At 50.6% G+C, this 24860-nt stretch overlaps 2 protein-coding genes across 3 annotated transcripts in view; one reads left to right on the forward strand and one right to left on the reverse strand.

Annotated features, from left to right (window-relative positions):
* TBCD (tubulin folding cofactor D) overlaps positions 1 to 24860 on the reverse strand; it is a 143793-nt gene that overhangs the window by 78957 nt on the left and 39976 nt on the right. For both annotated transcript variants that reach the window (XR_009595364.1, XM_027974323.2), the window contains exons 11-13: positions 24675 to 24735; positions 23551 to 23625; positions 23197 to 23291 (exon numbers count right to left, since the gene is read on the reverse strand). Coding sequence is in view for 1 of the 2 variants with exons in the window: in XM_027974323.2 (XP_027830124.2) it covers positions 23197 to 23291; positions 23551 to 23625; positions 24675 to 24735 (231 nt within the window). In the remaining variant the exon portion in view is untranslated. The remainder of the gene's footprint in view (positions 1 to 23196; positions 23292 to 23550; positions 23626 to 24674; positions 24736 to 24860) is intronic.
* On the forward strand, positions 6677 to 15490 carry ZNF750 (zinc finger protein 750). Its single transcript, XM_012186365.3, has 3 exons — positions 6677 to 6751; positions 12284 to 13908; positions 14048 to 15490. The coding sequence occupies exons 2-3, from the start codon at positions 12467 to 12469 to the stop codon at positions 14715 to 14717; spliced, it is 2112 nt and encodes a 703-aa protein (XP_012041755.2). The 5' UTR covers positions 6677 to 6751; positions 12284 to 12466; the 3' UTR covers positions 14718 to 15490.

The raw sequence follows: 24860 nt of genomic DNA on the forward strand, positions 1-24860 counted from the left end.
TTCTCAGGACGACAACAGATTCGTCCATTTCTCCCTGGAACCCTACGATTTCTGCTTCTCATGTCCTCAAGTATAACAGCAACTTGCGTCAGTCAGGGTGACGCCAAGCGTCCGGGCTACCCACGTCTGTTCCCTCTGTCTCTGCTACTGGTGTCGGCGGGATCTGGGCACGGGGAGGGGACAGGACACGGGGGACCTCTGGGTGAGCGCCGCAATGCTCGCATCCACCCTCCGGCCTCCCAGCCGCCAACATGGAGGACACAGTCACGCTGCTGAAGTGCTGGCCCGCCTCCCCACGGGACTGCCTCTGGGTCTGGATGAGCTGGGGAGGAGTCCTGGGGGAGGGGAGGAGCCATGACAGGACAGGGCGAGGGGGCAGCCGCATCGTGGTGTCAGCACACCAGCGGCCACACACACCACCCATGGAAGCACTGCCACAGGATCCGGCCCAGAGTGCGTGGCCACCGCCTGACTTCCGCCTCACGCACGCCCTTCCCGCAGAGCCAGAAGGGGAGGGGATCTCGGCAGGGGGACCCAGCTCAGGCACTGCGGCAGTGTGGTGGCAGCCTGTGGACAGGAACCTTCCAACACAGGGCTGGAGGAAGAGGGGGCCATCGTTCCCTTGGTTCTGGACGAGCCCTCCCCTTCTCACCTGAATGCTTCGGTCCCCACGGTGACCAAGAAGACTCACAGAACAATGTCTGGTGCCCAGGAGGTACTCAATGAAGATTCTCAAACTGCTGTTTTGGTTATTTCTGGCAAGCATGCCTGGGAGCACCACTTGCCCTGCGGCCAGGGGCTGGGGTTTGACACTCAGGTCGACTTGGGACATGTGGCCTTGGGCCTGCTGAGACCCTGCACAGCTCCAGGCCACCCAGCCCGAACTCCTGGTGGAAACAAGGACAAGCACAGCTGCCAGCAGTGCCTCGTGCCCTGCAGGACCCTGGAAGAGGGGAAGTTCCACAAGGAGTCAAAGCCCCACCTGGGCCACGTGAACCACCTGGAGGGGATGAGCCTGTGCTGAGGGACACACAGGAAGCCAGCTCCAGCTGTCCCCCAGGTTCTGGACAACCATAACCAGCTGCCTCGAAACAGGTGGCATGAAAAGCAGTCACGGTAAAATCACACAGGGAAAGCACACACCTGAGGGAGTCTCTCCAGATGCCACAAACGGACAGAAACCCAAGCACCCCAGGTAAAACCAGAACCTAAAAGATAACACTGGAGGGGCTTCCCCTGGTGGTCTAGGTGGTTAAGAATCTGCGTGCCAAGGCAGCAGACGATCCCTGTGGGAAGATTCTACACGCTGCAGGGCAACTGAGCCCCTGCGCCCCAACTGCTGAGCCAGTGCTACCTCAGAGCCCATCATCACAACGAAGAGCAGCCCCCACTACCAGAGAAGCAACTAGAGGAAACCTGCGCGCAGCAACAAAGGCACGGGGCAGCCAAAAATACATGCGTAAATCTTAAAAGAAAGGCAACACTGGAAATGGAGGCCCAGAATACTAAGAGGAGGAATGAAAACCAGTGAAGGACCCGAGGAAGATCTTAAAAAGAACTGAAACGATGTCTGGAAATAAAAGGAGAAAAGATTCATGCCACGGATGGAGCTCTACGGTGGCCCTGGAGGCCAAGCTCAGGAAGTCAGCCAGGCCGGCGGAGCAACGCGACACCACCCGCACGGGGGCTGGCAGCCCAGCTCCACTAGAACAAGGGAGCGACTGCAGGGGCCTGTCCCCACTGTCTTTAGTCTGTTCACAGCTCTTTCGCTGCTGCGTCCTCACTGATGTTAAATGTAGCATGAGACAAAAACAAATCGGTGTGCTAATTCTTTTCCTTGGCCTTGTTTACTTTAACTAAGCAACTTCTACATGTGGTTGTGAACATATCCAGAAACATCAGGCAAAAAGCCCTTTTAAAACACAAATCCAGGGAATCTCCTGGCGGTTCAGTGGTTAGGACTCTGTGCTTCCACTGTGGGGGGGGCGTGTGTTCGGTCTCTGCCTGGGGAACTAAGATCCCACAAGCCACGTGGCACAGCTGAAAAAAATTTGTTTGATGAATAAACAAACATATACGCACATAACAAATTCAATAAAAGGAGGTAAGGACCACGTCACTTGCTCTGGGAAAACCATAACGAGCCTGATGAACGACCAGCGAGGACCCTGAAACATCGGCAGATACTGTCGGGCAAGCAGAGGGGAAGAGGAGAGGAAAACTGTGGGAACCCTCGAATCTTGGCCCAAGTTCACAAACCTGAATCATTCTCCCAGCCAAAGACAAAACAAGCCGGAGCTCATGGTTTCAAGTTTCACTTGAGACACAGAGGCCACAGCCCAGATCACGCTGGGCTCAGAGCCCCTGCCCACAGCAGAGCCCCTCCTCCCAGCCCGGGACCCCACGCAGGCCGGCCAGGTGAGGAGGAGCCCTGGGTCCAGCTCAGCTCGGCTGGGCTCCACACCTCCCTGGGGGAAGGTGTCATCAGGGAGGAGTCTCGGGAGCTGCCGGCACAAAAGCTGCCCACAGGCCACAGACACCGAAACTGGAAGCCCTACAGCCACCGTCCAGGAGCACAGGACACAGGGCGGCCGGGCTGGAAGTGGCCGGTGCACTCCCTTCCAAAACACAGAGCAGCTCCTGTCCATAAACATTCCAACAGCGACCTTACTGGGATCATAAGCAAATTAAAATTCAAGTAATGCATTACACATCTCAGACTTCAAGTTACAAATGAAGCCCTCCACTTACTCATCAAAGGAAGGTAAACGTCCAACAATAAAACTTTCCCTGGACACTCCCACATCCCCTGGCCTACCTCACTGGACAGCCAAATAAACTCTACTTTCATTTCTATTTTCCAACTATTTGATAAGCAAAAGATCAGTTGATACCCTCAGGATTTCCTTTTTTAATGAGACACCAAGTACCTCACCTGACAAACACAGTCACAGTTCCAGCCCCCAACCTCAGCCGGCATGTGCCCCATGCTCCCTACACTTGGTCTTGCAGGCCCAGCTCTCACATGTTGACAGGGGAGGACCCTGAAGACCTGGAGGGCGAAAGTCCAGCCCCTGTACACACTACACTCAGCTCAAGCGAGGTGCATCACACAGGCCAAAGGCTTGATACTGGGGACTGGGGGAGGTGGTCAGCACGGGGGCAGGGCAGCACCCGGAGCCTTGGTCCTGGGCCTCCTGCAGGGGTCTGGGAATGTGTCTGTCCTGATCCCCTGGACTCATTCTCCAACCAATGAACAAAGGCCTCGTGAGCACATGTGCACACACGTGCATGAACATAAGCCACCAGGAAAGACCTTGGGCCTGTGCTCCAAGGCCCACAAGTTGCAACTACTGAAGCCCGTGTACCTAGAGTCTGTGCTCCGCAACCACACTGTACCCCACTTGCCGCAACTAAAGAAAGCTGCACATGCCAGCCACGAAAACCTACCCAGCCAACAAGTGAAAAAGAACACGCTCATCTCTGAGAACTTAATGAATGTCGTCTTGGCAGCTGGTTAGGGCTTACTGTCCTTAACAACAACCGAAATTCGAGAAACTGAAATTATGCTTAGGGTTTTCTGTAGAGTTTTCATTTCCTTTTCCTTTCCTCCGGATGCCATATCCCAGAGGAGCGCTAACAACTGAAAGTAAGACTAACTGGTATTTACTTGTAAGGTCAAAAGTATAAATAATCTGCTTCCTTCATCAAAGATGTTTTGTTCTGTGACACACACCATTCCCACTGTACAAAGGCAATTTGGTGGGATACTGTAATTAACCCATCAGTTTCCAGAAAAATCCAGGAGTAGAGGCCTCCAGGGTACCTGCTACACATAGGAAAGCTGAGGCCCAGGTCAGATAACTACTCTAAGTCATAGGAGGATGAAAGAATAGAGCCCAGACTCAGAAGCAGCCACAAAGTACAAGTCCCTGATTCAACTCACAACATGGCATCCCTCCCCCAGTGCAAACTTTTCACTGCCGAGAGGACTCTGCTCTGTTGTCCTTGAGGCTGGGTGACCTTGGCCAAGTTACTTACCCTCTCTGTGCTGCCTGACTCTGCAAATCAGGCTCCTGAAGTTCCCATTTCAAAGAGTTACTGCAGTGATTAAATGGATTAATAGAGATAGAATGTTTACTCAGCACAGGGCCTTACATTGCTAACACTCAATAAGTGCCTAACCACCCCCTGCCCCACCAAGAGAGTAAACTCTGGCGATGATAAGCAGGTGAAGGAGGAATCACAATGAAAAAAGAAAACCTTTGTGGAAGAAACGGAGACTGCAGAAGGAACAGCACCACCTGTCAAAAGCCATCATTCAAACTCTCAGAGAAACTGGAGAAGCCTATTGCATCCACTACCTATAAGATACCAAGAAAGGAGCACTCAGAGAGCAAGCACGAACTCATGGGACCAAAAATCTTAACAGCAGGATAGAAGGGAAAGCTAAAGAAGGTGAGAACAGAGAAAAGAGCCTACAGGAGAGAAGCAATGGCACGTGAAGAACCAGGAATCACCATTCACACAAAATTTTACAACAGGTAAAACTAATCTATAATGCAAGAAAACCCAGCCAGCAGCTGCTTCCGAGTAGTGATCATAGTGCTCTACTTCCCAACAGAAGGCATGCCCAAGATTCATGGAAGGGTACTCTTGGGACCTGTGCCCTCATCATGTGTGACTTCTACCTTCAAAAGAAGTATTAACAGTTAACAACACGCCTGCTGAACACGTCTGTCTTTGAAATGCAACAAATGCTTGAGATGGATCAACATGTGCAAAACAGGAGGGGAGAGAAAACGTTCACTGCAGAACCAGTGCTGGGTGTCTGAGCATTCACTTATGTGAATTTTGTGACTCATCTATATGTTTGAAATTTTTTGTACTAAAATGTTGCAGGGAAAAGAGTCAGGGATCAGAATCACATCAAACTTTTCAGAAGCAGCACTGAAAGCCATATCAATGGAAAACACTTTCAAAACACTGACTGTAAATACTTTTTGGCCTAGGATTCTATACCTAGCCAAACTATCAACTAGATAGAGGGGCAGAAAAAAGACACTTCCAATCATTCAGGGTCTCAAAGATTTGCCTCTCTCGCATTCTTTCTAAGGAGCCTACTAAAGGGCTGTGCTTCACTGATACTCAAACTAAGGATCAACCCAAGAAAGAAGACAGTATGAGATCCAGGAAGCCTGGCTTCCAATTCAGGAAAGAGGCAGAGGGAATCTCAGATGACAGGGAAGGCAGGCGTGGAGGCAGAGGCGTTAAAGGGCTACACTCTCATTTCCTATAAAGACAACAGACAACACCCAAAACTGGGCACAGTGAGGGGGGTGGAGGAAACAAAGGAGGTACATTTCCAAAATCATCAGCTAAGAAAAGGTCCAAGTGGGGCCCCTGGCAGCGGGGATGGGAGGGGAGCAGCCAGTGACACCCTCCCACTGAGAGGTTGGGGCCCCTCCCCTCCTTCAAACCCAGAGAGCCAAGTGGGATCCTGTGGTGCTTTGTGCTCTGAGTCCCACATGGAGTAAGACTGACCACCCTCCTGGAGAGGCCTCTGGATGAAAACAAAGGGAGGAGGAGGGACCAGCTGCTCCCCCAGGACACGAGGCAGCTGAGTGCCCACTAATGCCACAGCACACAAGGCCGGCCTGGAGCCGGCTAGACTCTTGACCCGAAAAATCTGAGATCATAAAAATGGAAGTTTTTAAGCCACCTGTTTTGGGTGGCTTGTCATCAGTAAGAGGTGAGGGGAGCAGCAGGAACCACTGTTTTTTTCTGTGGTAAGACAGGACTATTTTTTTAGGCTCTAAATTCTGTGGATATCTAATTTGGATGAAAATAACTAAAAGACCTTTTTTTTTCAATTAAACATGAAGGTAAAGCCAAGTAAAATCTTAAGCCTAAAAAGAAAAAACTAAAACAGCATCTGGGCTGGTAAGCCCACCCTGGCACCCACGCCAGGCACACCCGTTCCCCCATCCCCACACCTGCGCCACATGCAGCCTCCCAGAGAGCGTGGAGGCAGCCAGTGACGCGACAGCAGGCAGTGGAAGGGGAGTGGGGGGTGCCCCGGATCACAAACTAAGTGTCTTAATCATCTGAAGAGAAAAAAGGGGGCAGCAAGGACAGGCGTGGAGGCCGTTCCCAACAGCAGCACACAGCCACGCAGCACGGCAGCCTTGCTCAGGGCTGGTCCTGGGCGTGCACCGGCAGGTCCCCGCGGCAGCCCAGGCGGCCCCCCTCCGGCTCTCCAGGAAGACCCGGGCAGGTCTCCCAGTCCCCGGGGTGGAGGGTGACAAAGGTTCCGTCAAACCCTCACGGGGAGGACACCGGGGCTGTCGGCATCCGTTAGAAGAGATGCATTTCAGGCTAAATGTCAGCATCGGCTGCCGCCGCCTGCACACACTACAACTCCTCTGGGAGGCCTCTACCCTCACCTCGAACGTGTGCAACCCCCGAGTTCACAAAGAGCCAGGCGGCACTACCATGGCACTCCGGAAACCTGGGCAGGGAGCTGCCGTGAGGCATGGAGGTGGCACTGGCTGGCCAGCTTGGTGGGTACAAACACATGAATCGTAGCTGCGGGCGGGAGGAATATCAGGTGCATCTCTACGCCCCGAGGGCTCGACTCCTACATTAAATCCCTCCCACTGGAACAGCCGGCTCCAGTTTCAGCGAGAGCGAGCGTGAGAACAGGTCCTGCTCCGGCCTGGCAGCCACAGCTTCTACCTCCCCACCTCTGGTAAGTACCTACTATTTGTACCTACTATTTCTTCTCAAATGCAAGTTTTCTTTCCAAACTCCTCTCAGATATATCTTAAAACTATCTGCTCAGTGAATCACCTGCCCGGAGTCTCTCTGCCCTGCTCTCTTCTCTGTGGATTACTCAGGACCCAGCAGGTGCACTGCTGGAAAGGAGACCATTATTACAAAACTTTTAATAAGGCTTACACTTTATTCTAAGAGTATAAACGAGTTTATTTGGATGTGAAGTTCTCATTTCTACCATAAAATTCAACTACTTTAAACTCAAACTCAATTTGATGTTATGCTTATCTGTTCTTCACCTTAAAAAATTAACAAGTTTCAACATAAAAGGACCACATATATACATAGATAGTTGCAGATCTTAATTTATAATTTAATTTTACAACCTTTTAGATTAAAAAAATGATTAACATTGGTAGTCCCTGTGGAAGAGACCTGGGGAGCAGAGGTGGGAGTGAGATTTTTTTTTTTACCGTGCAGTTGTTCACGCTTTTTGAATTCCAAACTTTGTGAATGTATTCTCTCCCCAAAAATTTTAAATTAAATATTAAAGAGGAAAAAAAAATTCAAACCTTTTGGAGTTTAAAGTAAGTGCTGTTTTGACATAAGCTTACCAAGTAAACAAAAAACATCTTAACTAAAGAGGATCTCTGTACATACAAAAAGGGAATTTTCTTACTCTTAAAAAAGTTTCTCATAAATTTGCATGAAAACAATTACTGATCAAATTATTGGTCAGACTGGCCAACATCAGACTTAAAGTAATGAAAACCTGTCTACTTGTTACCCTGATTTTTATTTTGTATTAGCCAAATCCTTCCAATGCTTTATCCTGGTGCTTTAAGGTGAGGAGGCGGGCAGTTGGGAGCTCTGGCTTTAGGGAGGTGGCCCGAACATTAAAGCTGTGCGTTCACTGCTGAACACTGTCTGTAACCCAGGGTCTCTGGCTGAAACCAGAAAGAGCCCCTGGTTGTCTTCCTGGATCCATTTCTCCAAACTATATCCCAGAAAACTATCTTTTACCCTAGGTCATGGTTGCCCTCATGTTTATCCTTCATTTTAAAGAACTGAAAGTCTGGGAGGGAGTGGTGGTTAATCACTGGAAAAGCTCAATTGGGAGTAAAACTCACAAATCTTGTTCTTGCGACACCCCAGTGGGTAGGCGACAATGGCGTGTCCTTGAGTTATGCAATAATGCCACATCACAATATCGTAATTATAGCATGCCCTTCAGAACGCGCTACCTGGCGAGGCTCCCTGCCAGGCAGCTGGACACCACTGGGGAGGGTGGAAGATTCTTCCAGTGCAGAGGTTAGTACGCGTGACATGCATAGCTACCCGGCACGTCACAGCAATGCCCCATAAAGTTAAGCTATAATTACCTCTATTGTGTCCTATCAAAGTTCAGAAAACATCTTTCTCTTGCCTGTTTTTCGGAGTTCAGACTCTCTAGAAAACTGTTAAACACACTGGCCACTCACTATCACCCTAATGACCGGCAACTACGGAGACACTTGTCCACACTTAGGAGGCTACTGCAAGACGCGCGCTGGCACCTCAGTGCTTCTGAAACAGGCAAAGCCCGTGGACACGAAACCACAGGTGGCTCAGAGCGCCGTGTGGGCAGCACCACCCAGGCCTGTGGGAGGGGACGCCGCAGCCAGCTCCCCAATCTCCGGGTGGGACATGGGCAGGGGTGGCGGCACGTGAGGGGTCATGGGGGGGTGTTTTGAAACAGAATGGGCTCAGGCCAGGGGCCACAGTGTCCCTCTGGCCCTGCTCCCTACCCACACCCCTCAGGGTGGGACCCGACTCCGCTGAGGGCACAGCTGAGGGCCAGCCTCGTGCCAACAGCTGCTCGCAGGCAGGAAGGCAGGCAGGGACCCCCCCTGCATTCGAGGACAGCACCCTGACCTAACATGCAGGGCTCCCCACGGCTCCTGCTGACCCAGTGAGAGGTGTAAGAAGGGTGGAAGACACTGCCCCACAAATAACCTTCTAGGACTAGGCTAACATCTGCATTTTCAACTAACATGCTAACGCTGCACTTCTCCCAGGAAAGCCAAACCGAGGACCCTGCTCTGTTCACCTCTCCCTGTATGGCACCCTGCGCTCCCCCCCACCAGCCCCCAGACTGTACCAGCTTTCCCAGGACAAGGATAGTGAAACACCAATCTTATCCCCTTCAGAAAAACTTCACCTCTGATTACTAATCTAAACTTAAATTCTGGATTATATTGTTTTGGCAACAATACCCTTTCTTTCCCCCATCCCCACCCCGCTGCCAGCCTGCACCAGGTCTGGCAGATATAAACTGACCAGAGATGGGCAAACCCTGTTTCTGCGGATGGCCAGACCAATGAGGTCCTGGGCACTCAGCTTTAGCTTCTCACCCTGTAAACCTCACCTGGGCAAGAGAGAACCCACAGAGTGACATCATCTTCCTAGAGGCTGTCCCCTTTGGAAGCTTACAGAAGCCTCAATCTTACCCCATTTATTTCTCGGACATGATTGCATTTTTATAACCCAGTGAACTAGTTCGTCTCCCTCGGCGTCTGAAGCAGCTGCACTCCCTTGTTTTAATTAGTGAATTGTGCAACCCTGGAGAGGTCAGTTTACTCAAAGTTACTACAGCTGCTGCCCCTGTGACTCCGTCCAGGCTCACCTTCCAACAGCTGTGCCCCGGAATACTCTCACCTCCCGGAGCACTGGCACCAAGAAAACCATCCCCTGAAACCTGTTCACTGTCCTTGTAAGATCGCTGACCAAAGAACTAAACGTTCAGACCAAAACTGCGGGCACAAGATCCTCTGACTGAAAAAAGTACATATTAACACAAGAGCAATTAGTGCCCAAACTATTACTTTGAGTAACGCTGTGATAACTCACATACAACCGATCTCCTATAAACCTTTGAGAAAACTTAACCAAAGTGAGCTTATTTTATATTTTGGCCTCAAAGTATGAGCACTATCAGACAATACTGCTGTTAAAGCTAACACCATCGTCATCTTAAACCCGAGGGGTTTTCGGCTGGTCTGGGCTCGCGGGTCCGGGCTGGTGCAGCAGATGTGTGTCTGTGCTCACTCCTGGTACCACCAGGACTCTCGGGCTCACACTTGATGAGACGTTTTGCAACTGTCATCATTTTGATCACCGTGCTTCCAGCTAGTGATGAAATCATCAGTTTTCAGATCTCTGCCATAACATATCCTATACAATCATGGGAACCTGACTTGCAGAGGTTCTCACGCCTTCAGAATCAGGGAGCATAATGGGACGTGCCAGCACAGGTTGCCCTGACTTATCAGGCTGGCCCCGAGCTGGCTGGAATCGCTTCCTGACGGGAGGCAGGAAATAATGCTTTTATAGCCCAGGGCACACCTGCCCCACAAGGTATGGACTGAACTTGTAAACTATTTCGCATTTTCCCTTAATAAAAGGGGAAATTAGGAAGACGCAAAGCTGTGACCACATGTTTAACCAAGCTGGGCTTTCACACTGCGCGCAGTTCCCGCAATTGTTCCCAGGGGGAGCGGAGGAAGACGAGCGAGAGTTGGGCACCAGGTGCCGCCGGGCTGGCCGCTGCCCACTTGGTACCCTACCAATGAACACCCCCAAAGAGGGCCTGCGGACCCCACCTCTCCAATTAGGGGGCAGCCAAAACTCTTGTTTCTCATCCAAACTATGCACCCGAGCAACCCTGCTCTGCCGACACTCTCCCCACGACAGAAGGCAGCAGGCCACCCAAACCACTTCTCAGAAACAGGTTTTCAAGGGGATGGGACAATAAAACAGGTTAACAGAGGCAGCTTGTTGGGGGGAGAGTGGTTCTTTGTGTTTTTAAGAAATATGAAAATAATTAGCAGAGGAACCAGTCTGCTGAGAGTAAGATCAGAGTTTTGGTTTTTTTTTTAAAAGAAGATATCCAAGTGAAATTAAAATCCCACTCCCTCCCTGCTTAAGCCCTCCTCTCGCAAACTACCCATTACCTCATCTCCAATGTGTGAGACGGCACAGAGGGTAGCTACATTTTATTCTGTGAAAACAAGTCTCTTAGATTTCCCATGCATATTTCTCTGTTTTTAAAGGGCTGCTTTCCAGCTCAGTGTTTTAACCAACCCGGTGTCTAGAAGGTGATGCTTTATACAAGCAATTTCACAAGGCTCAGAACTAACCGTATTTACTCACTCCTTAAAACAAAACTGCAGCTGCACGTTATTTCCTTTATAAGTTTATTTTTTAAAGTGTTTAAAAATATTGAGAAGCTAAGTCCTTTCGACATTCTTTTACGCAAATTAAAGTGCCGGCCTCGATTCCTCACCACCACCGCCCCCAGCCCTTCCCACCCACAGGCTTTCTCTAAGACACAGTCACCCCATGGGCTGGTCCTGGACGCGCAGCCGCACCCGGCCCTGCCGAGATCCTCCCAGACCTCAAGCCTTTTGTTCTCAGCTTCAGTTTATGAGGCAGAGTGAGAGCTCAGGGGTGTGCAGAGCAACCTCTGAAGGAAATTCGGGAGATTAAGCTTGGGGGTTGGGCAGGGATAGGAGGACCCTGGGGAAGAAATCTGGAGGCCCTTTCTACAGGTCAGAGGCTGGGCTGAGTTCCTCTCAGAATCCAGTCATTTCTAAAATTAGGCACCACTCACTCTGGTTTCCTCTTGCCAGGAGGGCTGCTAAGCTTTTCTGCCTTCGGGTAAGGCCAGAACAGGCAGGGATGGGCTACTACCCAAGGTGGGCAGTGGAAGGCGAAAGCACATGAGGACAGCTGCTTACTCACAGGCTCATCGCATCTTAATATCGTTCAAATCAACATAAACACAGCACTTCTGTTTGTATGCGGGCCAACACAAACACTACTCAGAAAGCTGACTTTCCATTTGTGAATTTAGAAGCGGGCGGGGGGTTGCCCAGGAGGGGATGTCGCATTTTCACTTGTTCTTTTAAATATTCCCTCGTAGAACAGAACACTGTGATTAAATAGGGCAGATGAACTGAATGTTATAATCACACTCACCTTGTTCTCAGTGAGCACAAATGTGAATGTCACAGGCACGTGTGAGCCCAGGCTTTCTCAGGTCGCACTGGAGCTCAGCACTTGGTCCAGGTGACAGGACTCGTCCAGAAACCCCAGGCACACGGACAGGGGCGGGATCTCAGCAGTCACTCAGTCAGCTGGGTGCACAACCTTCCTGGCACATGAGGCCTCAGATCACAGGTTAAAGGTTCCCAAAACCCCAAGAGTTACAGGTTTTCTGTGAAACGCCACTAAGCCCTTCTGCAACCACACTCCCCCTACGGTAACAGAGAGCACTGTAGGCGTGGCACCGGGGGCATCGCGGAGGGGCGGCTGGTGCCCGTCTCATACCCGCCCCTACTTCAGCAGTTACACCACCTGCAGGGGCCTTTGCTTCTCCTCCTCCGTGAGCCAGGCAGCTCAGGCTGGTTCTTCGTTAGCTTGTTAGCCAGCATCCTGACTCTAAGGCTCTGCTCCTCCATTTCAGCTCCTGGTCCCCAAATGAGCAAGACTTCCCTGGTCACACCCACAGCCCGTGAAGCCGGCTTCAAGTAGAAGCGCTCAGAAAGGAAAGCAAAGGAAAAGCGGTGACCTGCTTCCTTAAAAACCACCGAGGCTGAGCTACACAGGAGCCAGCAAGGCTCAGACACCACCAAATCACAGGAGGAAAATGAGCCTTCTCAAAGAGCGGAAACCAAAAAAGCCACACTACATCCCCAGGCCCCCAGGAAAGCCGTTCAAGTACAAGTGTTTCCAGTGTCCCTTTACTTGCAATGAAAAGTCACATCTTTTCAACCACATGAAATACGGTCTTTGTAAAAACTCCATCACTTTAGTGTCTGAGCAAGATCGCGTTCCCAAGTGCTCCAAACCAAACTCTTCGGACCCTAAGCAAACCAATCAGCCCGACCCTGTGGTGAAGCCCACCTCTTCCAAGCCTGTCCCAAGTGGGCTCTCACACCTGGATGCCAAGCTCCAACATGGCCTCGCCAAGGACGACATCAAGGAAAACCTGGACCTGCCCACACGCGGGCCTCACAGGTGCCTTGGACAGAAGCCCACTCCCCACAAGGAAGCAGCACCCCCAAGCCCAGCCCCAGAAGCTGCCGTGGGCACCCAGCCTGTTCTGGAAGGAGCTGTCCGGCCTTCAGCGTTCGTTCCAGTGGGGGAACACAGACTCAAAGGGCAGGAGCTCACAGAGACTCCTGAAGCGCTGGCCCTGACCCACGCCCCTGCCAAAGCCGCCTCTTTCCACACCAAGTCTGCCTTCCACACCCCTGGCTACCCCTGGAGAGCTGGCTCACCCTTCCTCACACCTGAGTTTCCACATAAAATCCCATCCACAAAGGGCTTTGGTGCCGCTTCCCCGTATGTGCACCCCAGCATCACGGAGTACCCGCCTCATTTTTACACAGAGCACGGACTGGCCACCATCTACTCACCCTACCTACTCGCAGGGAACTCAGCCGAGTGTGACAGCCCCCTTCTGTCTGTCTACGGGGCCCAAGACCAAAGACACTTTCTGCCTCACCCAGGGCCCATCCCTAAGCACCTGAACCCGGCTCCCTCCACATACGACCATTACAGACTCTTCCAGCACTATCACTCCAGCCTGCCAATTCCTTACGGATTTTACAGACCCGAGTCTGCGTTCTCCTCCTACGGCCTCAGACTCCCACCCGTGGCTGGCATTTCACGGGACCAAAGCTCGCATCTACTGGAAGAAGCTGCCCTGGGTTACCAGGCCCTGAGTCCCTCCAAGTTAAACTCCTCCAACTCCCACAAAAAACACACAGAGTTGGAGAAGGAGAGTCCGACTCCCGAGGCTAAAGAACCTTCCAAAGATGGGCAGAGGGACACGGAAGGGACCAAAATGAGCCCACGCGCGGGCAGCGCGGCCACAGGCTCCCCAGGAAGGCCGAGTCCCACCAACTTCACACAGACAAGCCAGCCGTGCGCTGGCCTGTGCGGCCTCCCAGATGCGCCCGCCTCCGGTGCCCCAGGAAGGATCCTACCACCTGACCAGGGCCTCGCAGCCTTCAAGCCCATCAAGAAGAACACGGAGCACCCACATTCCCAGGCCCCAGACAGCAGAGCGGCATCTCCGAAAAGGTAAGCGAGTCCATTTTCCAAACCTCTGAAGTCATGTCTCTGGTTGGGCTCAGTCAGAGGGAACGGCACTTGCCCAAACCCCCCGTGGGCAGGGTCCCTTAGCAAGGTCCCTGTGACGCCCTCTCTGTGTCTCTTCCAGCCTCGAGGCCTTGAGCACAGACGCTCCAACTCAGCTGGGGAGCCTGGAGGCCGCCCCCTCCAGCCCGGAGGATGGCTCCAGGGCAGCCCCGCTGAACCTGTCCACAAAACCAGAGGCTGAGCCGGCTGCCGCGTGCAGCCCTGCCCATGGAGGATTCGTGGAGCCGCAGGATGCGCCCCTCAACCTCTCAGTGAAGGACCCCTGCAACGCCCTGACCTCAAGGCCCTCTATGTGCAGCCCCCCTCAAGGGGCCGAGCCTGCCACTGCCCCCACCCCCTCTCCAACTCAGCAGAGGGAACCTGCAAGTTCTGGGGATGGGCCTGACCCCAGCTCTGTGGAGGCCCCGGTGCCCAGCCCCACTGGGAAGGCCCAGGATATACGTGCAGCTGACAGCGATGAGCAGAAGCAGACAGCGGCTGTGGCCCTCTGCCAACTGGCAGCCTACAGCCCAGGGAATGTCGAGCCCGCGGCCCACGAGCCCACCTGCCAGCCAGATGCACCCACCCCCAGGGCCCTAGAGAGCCAGGAGGCTCAGTGCGACCTCAGACCCAAAGGGCAAAAGAGGACGAGCCCCAGGGAGGCGGGGAAGGGCCAGCAGGGATCCAAAAAGGCAAAGCCCAGTGACACAGCCAGAGTGTTCACACTCCGGAAGAGAACTCGGGTGTCTTAGAGCCGCTCCCTGGCGGCCAGAGCTGCGGCCACAAACACGACTTGCAATGTAGGCAAGACAGCAGCAAACCCCACCCCGGCCCTCATTTTTCTCGTCTGGTCAATCTTGACAACTCAGTTGTCTTCTTCACAAAATAGGAAAAAAAAAAAAATTTTAAGATAAAGCTGCAACTCAACCCAGTTTTGTAAATATTAAGCATAAACGTTAAAAGGTGCTTCTACTTCTGTCTGTAAAATATTTGAATGACTCACACTTTAGGACCTGATGCAAAATGTCAAATGAAATGCACAGGACCGAAAGGTAACTTTTAAGTGTTAGCATCTTAGAGGAACTCTCTTTAAAAATACTTTTCTTATTTTTAATTGTTTTTTTCTATTATGTCTACTATGTGTTTCAAAGTAAAGAACAATTACTGGGGGGAAAAAATGCCAGGAAAAGACATTTCCAGTACTAGCATTAAAGTGCTAGATGTAAAAATGCTGTTTGTTATGACTGAATCACAGACAGCAAGAGGCTATTTATACAAGTAATTTATTTCCACTGGGAAGAGTGCATTGCTGGGGAAGCTATTCTCAACGTGCTCTGTCTTCTCTACATTACGGTGCGTCTTCTGACACATTCGGCCTGGTTTTCCACTTCCTAAAATGATGTACATGTTGCTAATTCTCCAATAAACTCATAGGTAAAATTCGAGGCTACGTAAAAAGAAGATAAGCATAAATGCTGTGTTATATTTTGCAACAATAAATAAACTCAATGAAAAAGAAAAAGAACTGAAGCAGCAGCAGTTAAAACTGAGGGTGAGGATGCCTCAGTGTGTGTGAGGGTGCATGCGCGTCCACTGTCCACCAGTAGCCATCAAGCCTGGGTGAGTGCACGTGCCTGGGGTACCCGTGGAGACCAAACACCCAGGGCCTGTTTCGTAAGCCACTGCCTAAAAAGCCACAGGGCCCCTCACCCTTCACAAAGGCCATTCCCCACTGTTCAGAGGGTGCCTCTCAAAAACACAACATGTGGGGAGAGGGGGTCAAGAAAGGGCCTAGAAACGGTGGCATGGAGCTAGGCTGATTGGACTGAGTGAGCTCTCTCCACAAGACGGGAGGCTTCAACACAACTTTGACCAACACAGGGGCAGTCCCAATAGAGCCATCCAATGAGAATAAGCACTGCTAAAGCTAACACCTGCCGTTCCCAGTGACATGCACGTATAACAAGGCTTCTCAGTGCTTACAGCCAAAAACGTAAAAGTTTTAAATAAAAAGTTGCCTTGTTCTAGATATAAGCACTATTCACCAAAAGACTGTTTAGTCCCTAAGTTGTGTCCGCCTCTTGCAAACTCATGGACTGTAGCCCGCCAGGCTCCTCTGTCCATGGATTTCCCAGGCAAGAATACAGGAGTGGGTTGCCATTTCCTTCTCCAGGAGATCTATCCAACCCAACGATCAAATCCCCATCTCCTGTGCTGGCAGGCGGATTCATACCACAGAAAGACAGCCTGAACTAAAAATCCAGCTGGTTAATAGTTGCGTTTCAATAAGATATTATTTTCAGTTGTTTTGATCAAGATTATACTAATAACTAATTCTGTAAAAACTCAATCTAGAAAACTTCTTAAACAATTAGTATCTTTTGGCAGAACAAAATGTGAAGAGCTGATGTCTGCGTACAGACATCCTCATGCTGAAGACACTTGACAGATTAACAGAAGATTCTCAAGCACAGAAACATGTTACATTAGGAAAAGATCCTCTGGGAAAAGTAAATGGAAATACAAGTTCAAGGAGACGAAGGATATAGTCCCTGCATTTTAGATGGAGTGTGGAGTATTCCAAGGCATCATGTTGCCTGGATCCCACCAGACACATCCCAAGCAGTGATGCAGAGGCTTTCTGTTAAAACGACAGCATTCACGGGACTTCCCTGGCGGCCTAGTGGTTAAGACTCTGCTTCCGAGGCAGGAGGCCTGGGTTCAGTCTCTGGGTCAGGGAACTAGATCCCACATGCTGGAACTAAGACCTGGTACAGCCAAACAAATAGTTTTTACGAGAAATTTGTTTTAAATAACAAGGACTTCCCTGAGGATCAAGGGGTTAAGACTCCACCTGCCCGCTAAGACACGGGTTTGATCCCTGGTCCGGGAAGAGCCCATGTGCTGCAGGGCAACTAAGCCCGTCACCAGAACGACTAAGCCTGCTTTCTAGAGCCCACACACTGCAACTGCTGGAGCCCACGAGCCCGTGCTCCGCAATAAGAGAAGCCACTGCAATGAGAAGTCCGTGTGTTGCAATGAGAGAGCAGCCCCTGCCTGCCACAACTGGAGAAAAGTTCACGGGGAGCAATGGAGACCCAGTGTTGCCCAAAAATAAATAAATAAATAAAAATAAATTTAAAATCTGCTTATTAAAAAATGACACTATTCAGTATGGCAAACAACCTGCTTTCTAGCAAGTTAAATTTATATAAAACCACTGATACCAACTCACATACTCCAATACTTTAGCCACTGATACGAAGAGCCAACTCATTGGAAAAGACCCTGACGGTGGGAAAGATTGAGGGCAGGAGGAGAAGGGAATGACAGAGGATGAGATGGTTGGATGGCATCACTGACTCAATGGACATGAGTCTGAGCAAATTCCGGGAGATAGTGAAGGACAGGAAAGCCTGGCATGCTGCAGTCCATGGGGTCTCAAAGAGTCAGACACAGCTTAGCGACTGAACAACACCAACCCATAACAGGGATGCAGAGCTGGTCTTGATTCTCTTAAGGTAAATAGGAAGCCGCTGTTACAAACTGTTATAGATCATCCAGGATGGCCTATGAGTCCCTGGCCCACACCACCAATCCAACACATGTGCTGTCGTGACCTGAAACCAACGCACACATGCGCAGCCTTCACTGGCAAGCCTGGGCTCCTGTGTTTCTGTATACCAATGTGCTTTGACAAAGACCAAAAACAGGGTACGCTTGCTTTCCAGCAAGTCCACACCCTGCAGGAAGCAGAGGGTCAGAAGCTGTTCTAGGCTTGGGGCCCAAAGCCTCAGGCCCTAGAGATAAGCTCTCACCTCGTGCCTTACAGGCAAGAACATGAAACTTCCGTTTTGGGGACCCAGAGATTCTAAGCTCACCCAAGAATGTCTACCACCATCTTAAATGACAGTAAGAAGAAACGGAGACAGTTAACGACTGCTCAGAGTCCTGCAGCCACACAAGTCAGGGAGCCCCAGCGCTGCCTGCAGATGTTCACGGTGGGAGCCACATGTGCCTGCAGCCCCATGAAATTAACCCGCCTAAGGGAATTCCTCCAAAAGGTCATCTGCACACGTACAGCCACAGAAACCATGCAGGCTCTCTGCAACTACCTCTACAAGCACAGTGGGTTCTTAGAGCTTAGCAACAACAGCAAAAAAAATTCCGTCTTGCTGATATATCAATGACAGTACCTTTCTTCATTCACATATAACCCAGCTCCAGAGCTGTCTCTGACCTTCATGTATAAAATGCGGTAAGTCTTCAAAGATTTTAATACAGAATTACCATGTGAACCAGCAATTTCACCCCTAGACATACACCTAAAATAAATGAAAACCGGGATTCAAACAGATGCAGGCACCCAATGTTTATGGCAGCATTATTCAAAATAATAAAAAGACAGAAATAACCCAAAAATCTACTGGCAGATAAAGACGTAAATAACAGGCCATCCATACACACAGGGGACTGTTACTCAGCCATAAAGAGTTTGGCATGAGCTACAAATTGAACTTAACCTTGGAATCCTGAACAAAGTAAGTAGGACACTAAGGACAATCCTGCACAATCCCACTTATATGAGGTCCCCGGAGCAGCAGACACAGAGGCAGACAGACTTGTGCGTGTCAGAGGCTGAGGGGAGGGGAAGGGAGGGGGAGTTAAGTGTTTAGGGGGACATGGTTTCTATCTGGGAACATAAAAAAATTTGGAAATAGATGGTGATGATAATGGTTATACAACACCGTAAATGTAGTTAACGCCACTGCATTGTACACTTGAAAATAGTTAACATGGCAAGTTTATGTCATATATGGTGGGATGACATCACCAACTCAATGGAGATGAGTTTGGGTAAACTCTGGGAGTTGGTGATGGACAGGGAGGCCTGGCATGCTGCAGTCCATGGGGTTGCAAAGAGTCAGATGCAACTGAGCGCCTGAACTGAATTGATGTCATATTTATTCTAAAATGTTTTTTGAAAATCGATAATGTAACAAACCAAAGCCACTGAATCAGACACTTATAATAGGTAAACTGTATGTTAGGTTACTACACATCCTAGTAATGCTGAAAATAACTTCTAAAAAGGATCCTTGTATTCACATTGAAGAAACAAAAGTACTGACAACCTGCTTTGTAACAGTCTTACCAGCAGCCCACAGCCATCTACCTCTACCCCTGGTTTAACCTTCAACCAAAATGCCCCCACTCCCAAGACAGGGAGAGGAGTGAGTATGAAATGAAGTACGCACACACTTTCACTCAAGGAGAAAAACATTCCGATACAGAAAAACACAACCCCTACTCCACGCACTAAGCCAGAGACGTCTCGATACGGCTATCACTTTTCTTACAGGCTGGAATGTCCAAGAGTTCAAGATTGCACAAAGGTTAAAAATCAGTAAAGCGCACAGTAGTCAGGAGAACAGGAAAGTGCTAGGAGAGGTCAGGAGCAGTGGAGAAGGAAAGCCAGGCACACAGGCCCATGGAGAGGGGGCAGTAAGGAGACAAGCGAGGTCAGCACTCTGCACACAAAGGCTGTGGCCAAGGCAGGACTCACCCACAGGCACAGGCTGACCCCAGGCCCCATGGTGACTCCACCAAGGAGGCAGGGCAGCAGCCATGCCTTGCAGACCATCCCAGGAAGCTGAGAATGTGTCTGAGGCTGACTTTGGCTTGAGGACCCCCACTCCCCTAGAAGCCCTTCCTGAGACCACACGGCCCACCAGGACTCCGCCACCCACACCCCAGCCCCGCAGCTCTTGGGGTTGGATGGTGGCTCTGCCAGCCTTTCCAACATTTCCTAATAAAATAACTTGCACACTTAATCCTGTCTTGGTGTCCACATCTTCTCAGAGGACCCAGAGTAACACTGGAATGCTATTCAGATGCTGGTTTTTGGATGATGTCACAGAATATGGCCGTAGGGGACTCCACGAATTGGTCCCTCTACCAAGGAAACCAGTAAGCTGGTAAAAGCAGAATCTAGCTTTTCAGCACTCTGGAATCTAATAAAAAAAAAAACCTGCATCAATCAACAGGGTGCTTAGCGAACAAAGAGGCTACTAAATTTCAGCATCTAAGAAACCTCTGTTAGGTCACTGGTGATACACTAAAGCAACAGAAGAGAGACCTCAGTGACCAAACAAGGAATAAAGTCATTGCAAAAAAAAAGTCTGGGAAAAAGTCACTAAATAAAGAGACGGCTAAACAAGCTTCAACAACAGCAAGCGCAGCAAACCTCGGACAAGGCAGAACTCAATTTCTAGAGTTACCACATCATCTGTCAGGGCGCCCGGTTTTCAATAAAACAGTAACAAAGCATACAAAGAAACAAAAAACTATGGTACAGTCACAGTGAAAAAAAAAAAGAAGTTGACAGAAACCACCTCTGAGGAAGGCCAGACGGCGTCTTACAAGACACTGACTCTGAATCAATTATCTCAAATATGCTCCAAGAGCTAAAGGAAACAAGAGAACAATGTCTGTACAAACATGGAGTGTCAATAAAGACACCGGCTGTAAAAGAGACTACAGAGAAATTCTAGAACTGAAAATATAGCCAATGAAATGAAAAATTCAGCTAAGGAAGGAGAACAACCTGCAGGTCTGAGCAGATAGAAGGAAGGATCAGAGAACCTGAAGACAGGGCAATTCAAACGGCCCAGCCTGAGGAGCAGGAGAACGGGCTGAAGGAAAGCGAATGGTGTTAGACCCGTCACCTCTGGAGCCTGCTCCAGGATAAGACCGCAGCTGCCTGCACAGCCCGTCCGAGGCAGGAGACAGCACAGCTCCACAACCCACCAGCCACACGAAGGGTCTGCGGAAAGGCTTGGCTCATCTGGAGGGCGCCACAGGCAGGAGGTGGCCAGCACCTAAGACTACAGGCCAACTCCCCACGTGTGACGTCTCACAGTTTTTGGGCCCCATTTTGACACTTTCCATCTACAATACATTCGTCGGCAGCAATGCACTTCATCCACCACTCTGTGTTCTCACTCTGGCTGCTTGCGGCTGGTGGAGGCTGCTGACGTCATGATATATGACAGACACGTACACTGTGCCAGCCGGCCTCAGGCGTGAGCAGCAGTGAGGACTCTGGTCTCCTTCAAGTTAAACTGGAATCAGCACCACAGAGGCAGAGACTTCCTCTTGACCCATGACACCCTCGCGCGCGCACACACACACTCTCACAGGTCTATTTTCACAAGTAAATGTGTAAGTCACTTAGGATGGAACGAGAGTAAATGAAAGTACAGCAGTACATCTCCTTGGCCTCAGGGTAGGCAACGACTTCTTAGATATGAAACCAGGGGCACAGGCAACGGAAGAGAAAACTGGTAAGTTAATACAGCTTCAGTGCATCAAACTCCATCAGCAAAGTGACAAGACAACCACAGAGGAGACAGAATATCCACAAATCATGTAACTGATAAAAGGCTTATATCCATTAAGAACTCACAACGATAGAAAGACAAATAGCCCGATTTTTTAAATTAACAAAGTACCTGAACATACATTTCTCCAATGAACATAGCGAAATAGTCAAAAAGCACATGAAAAGATGCTCAACACAGTTGAGATGCAAATCAAAACCACAGTAAGATAGCACTTTACAGCTACTAGGATGGCTATTAAAAAAGAAAAAAAAAAAACAGAGAAACACAAGAGTTGGAGAGGACGGGGAAACTGGAACCCCCTACGCAGCTGGTAGGAACGCCAAGTGGTGGCGCATGGAACAACCATCTTGGAGAAGTCTGCAGTTCCTCAAGAAGTGGAAGGCAGGTTTAGCATTGGCCCATCACCTCTACTCATGGAACAACCATCTTGGAGAAGTCTGCAGTTCCTCAAGAAGTGGAAGGCAGGTTTAGCGCTGGCCCATCACCTCTACTCCTAGGTCTACACCTAGGGATTGGAGGATGAGAACTCACCCGGCCACACAAACACTTGTGCACAAATGTTCAGGGCAGCATTATCCACAGTAGCCCAGGGTGAAAACCCAAACGCCCCAACTATGAGAGGATTCACAAACGTGCAGCCATACCGTGGAATATTATTCAGCCACAGAAAGGAATGAAGTACCACCGCTACACGGTACAACGGGGGTGAAGTTAGAAACATTACGCTCAGTGAAAGAAGTCAACGCCGAGACCACTATGGGAGATCCTACTTACATGAAGCGTCCAGAAAAGGCAGTTACAGAAAGACATCAGCGGGTGCCCAGGACTGGGGCTGCTGAGGGAAGATGGGGAAAGACTTCTCCCGAGTACAGGGTTTCTTTGAGGAACAGTGAAATCAGACTCAGATGGTGGCAGTTACACAACTCTATAAACGTACTAAAAACTACTGAATTGAATTCCTTAAATGGGTGAGGTTTACAATATGTTAATATGAATTATATCTCAGTAAAGCTGCTACAAAAATAAGCTGAAAGAGCCCACAGAAATCAAGCGTCAAGGAGCTCTGCACGCGCCTCACAACACTGGGCGCACAGCCAGCACCTGCAGCAACCCCACCGCTTGGCTGCTGACCAGCGCCTTCTCTGCACAGACGTCCCCACTCTGGACAGAAGTCATCCCCAGGGTGCGTGGCACCTGTGGAGACACACTCCAGCAAAGGGCCCTCTTCATCCCTCACAGGTATCCGTCCCTTTTATCCACAGGCACCACTGCTCCCAGGGACATCCCCACCCACCACAGACAAGCTTCTTGTGGCCTTGGTCCCAGGCTGCACCTCCATGCAGCTGGGTCCGAGAGCTAGGACATGCAGGCCTCGAAATCAGTGATCCGTCTGCACCCGCCACGCTGTCCCCCTGCTCAGGCCCACTGCGAGCTCCCTCCCCTCCGATCCCCTCACTGGCGTGAGTCTTGCTCCCAGGAACCATGATGTCACTGTAGGAGAACCAGGGCCATGCACACACTCTTAATGGGCGACAGCACCCCCACGAGGGTGAAACTGGTTCTGGGGGACGAGACAATCCCAGACGTCACAAGAGCTCACAACACTCCAAATCAGGACCAACAGGATACTGAAACTGCACAGAAGGGAGGAGAGACACTGGGCCTCAGGAAGGCCTACGTGAGAAAGAAGCCTAAGGACAAAGGCCTAGAAGGCTCTCTCCTGCAACACTCACGATGCTCACGTCACTCCAGGGAGTGGGCCATGCCAGGAGGGGGCTGGATGGAGCACCCCAAGGTCCACACACAAACTGAGCTTCACACTCACCGTCTGAGAGCCGGGAAGGGAGCAGCAGGCCTCGTCTGCCCAGTTCCGCCAGCGCCAGACACCCGCCATGCCAGGCACTGTCCGTCTCCTGGAAACTGAAAATACAAGAGAGCCTGAGACCCCAGCACCATGCCAGCTTGTCCCCCCAGGACCCAGAGCACACGTTCACCCACTGGGGTGAAAGCATCACTAAAACTTAGTAAGTTTGTAAAATATCAGTCAGCTAACGAGATAAAGTACTGCAAACCAACTGGAGACGACAGCCATGTTCAGATCTCCAGAGAAAGAGTCGAAGTCCTGGGTCAGCCTCACATGCCCTAGAAACACGCCTCCCTCCGTGATCTCCCCACACACCTGAAACAGTCCAGCACCGACCCGGTCACGTCATCCGCCAGCTCTTTGGGCAGTCTTCCGGCCATCCTACCAATTCTGAAAAGGAAAAGCAACGTCAGCATCTGTCAGCATCACCAGCCTGTCGAGGGCCCATGCTACACTAGGAACATCCCGAGAGATTGTCCTTCCCTCCAGAGAAGGGCAAAGTGGCTGAGTCTGTTCCACAAAGGCCACCTGCCCCATCAGGGGGCCCATCACACTGACATGAACACAGGACAGGAATCTGGGGAACCCACACGGCACATGTTTGTCTCGGACAGTCAAAGCTCCCAGCTCAGGCCACCAAGGTCTGCCCAGCAGGCTGTCCCAGCCCCATGCTGGATGCCAACTGGGCTGGCTCCCATAAGGTCACCTGCCTGGGTTGTGTCCCGGCCAGCAGCACCCGAGGAAGACTCACCCTCCCAGCCCATCACATTTCAAGCAGACAAGACTCTGGGCTTCAAAGCTACCCAAAAGCCTCCATGTGAACCTCCTTTACCTGGTGCTTGCTACATGAATTAGTTGACACAGAAACCCAGAACTCTCGGGGGAGGGCCCACCAGCACTTCCATCAATTTTAATTTTCCCCATAACCATTTCCTTTGTACTCTGTCCCCCATGCCCCTCTGGCCCACCTGGGTGGGCCTGGGCACCTCTGCTGGCTGTTCCCTCAGGTGCAGCAGAGGGGACATGCCAGACTCTGGGATTAAGTGGGGCTGTGCAGCACCCCTTTCTACATGAGGGGTGTACCCCTGGCCATGGGGGCAGGAAGTGAGGGTCACGGTGATGAGGACATGGACGAGTAAGGAAAGGAACACCTGAAGGTTAAAAAAAGGCAAATGTGGCTCACTCCAGCCAAAAATGCAAGAAAACGAAGGAGCTGCTGACCAACCTCAGCAATGTTCTTGAAAATTAGGACATAAAGCAATAAATATAAATTAGGGGAAAAAAAAAATCAGTCTACCCTTTAAAACTCTCAGAGCTGCCCACAGCTATCAAATTGCACAAGAAGCTCTTCATGATTAAGAAGACCCAGCAGACTGACAAGCATCTGGGGAATAAGCTGCCAGCCCCTAGCCCAGCCCCGGCCTGAATCGGGCACCTACCCTTTGGCCGCAGACCACCGCACGATCGTGTCCTTGTCCTTCAGCCCAACCAGCAGCTGCTCTGGAAGAACACGGGAAGGCCAGTCTGTGAGCCGCATGGAAGCACCCGGAATTCGAGCTGAGCTCTCAGTTCCCAGCTGTAAGGTAACCCACCCTGCACACCACTCCAAACAGTACCATGAAGGG

Source organism: Ovis aries, chromosome 11 (genome assembly GCF_016772045.2).
Source record: "Ovis aries strain OAR_USU_Benz2616 breed Rambouillet chromosome 11, ARS-UI_Ramb_v3.0, whole genome shotgun sequence".
Classification (NCBI taxonomy): Eukaryota; Metazoa; Chordata; class Mammalia; order Artiodactyla; family Bovidae; genus Ovis; species Ovis aries.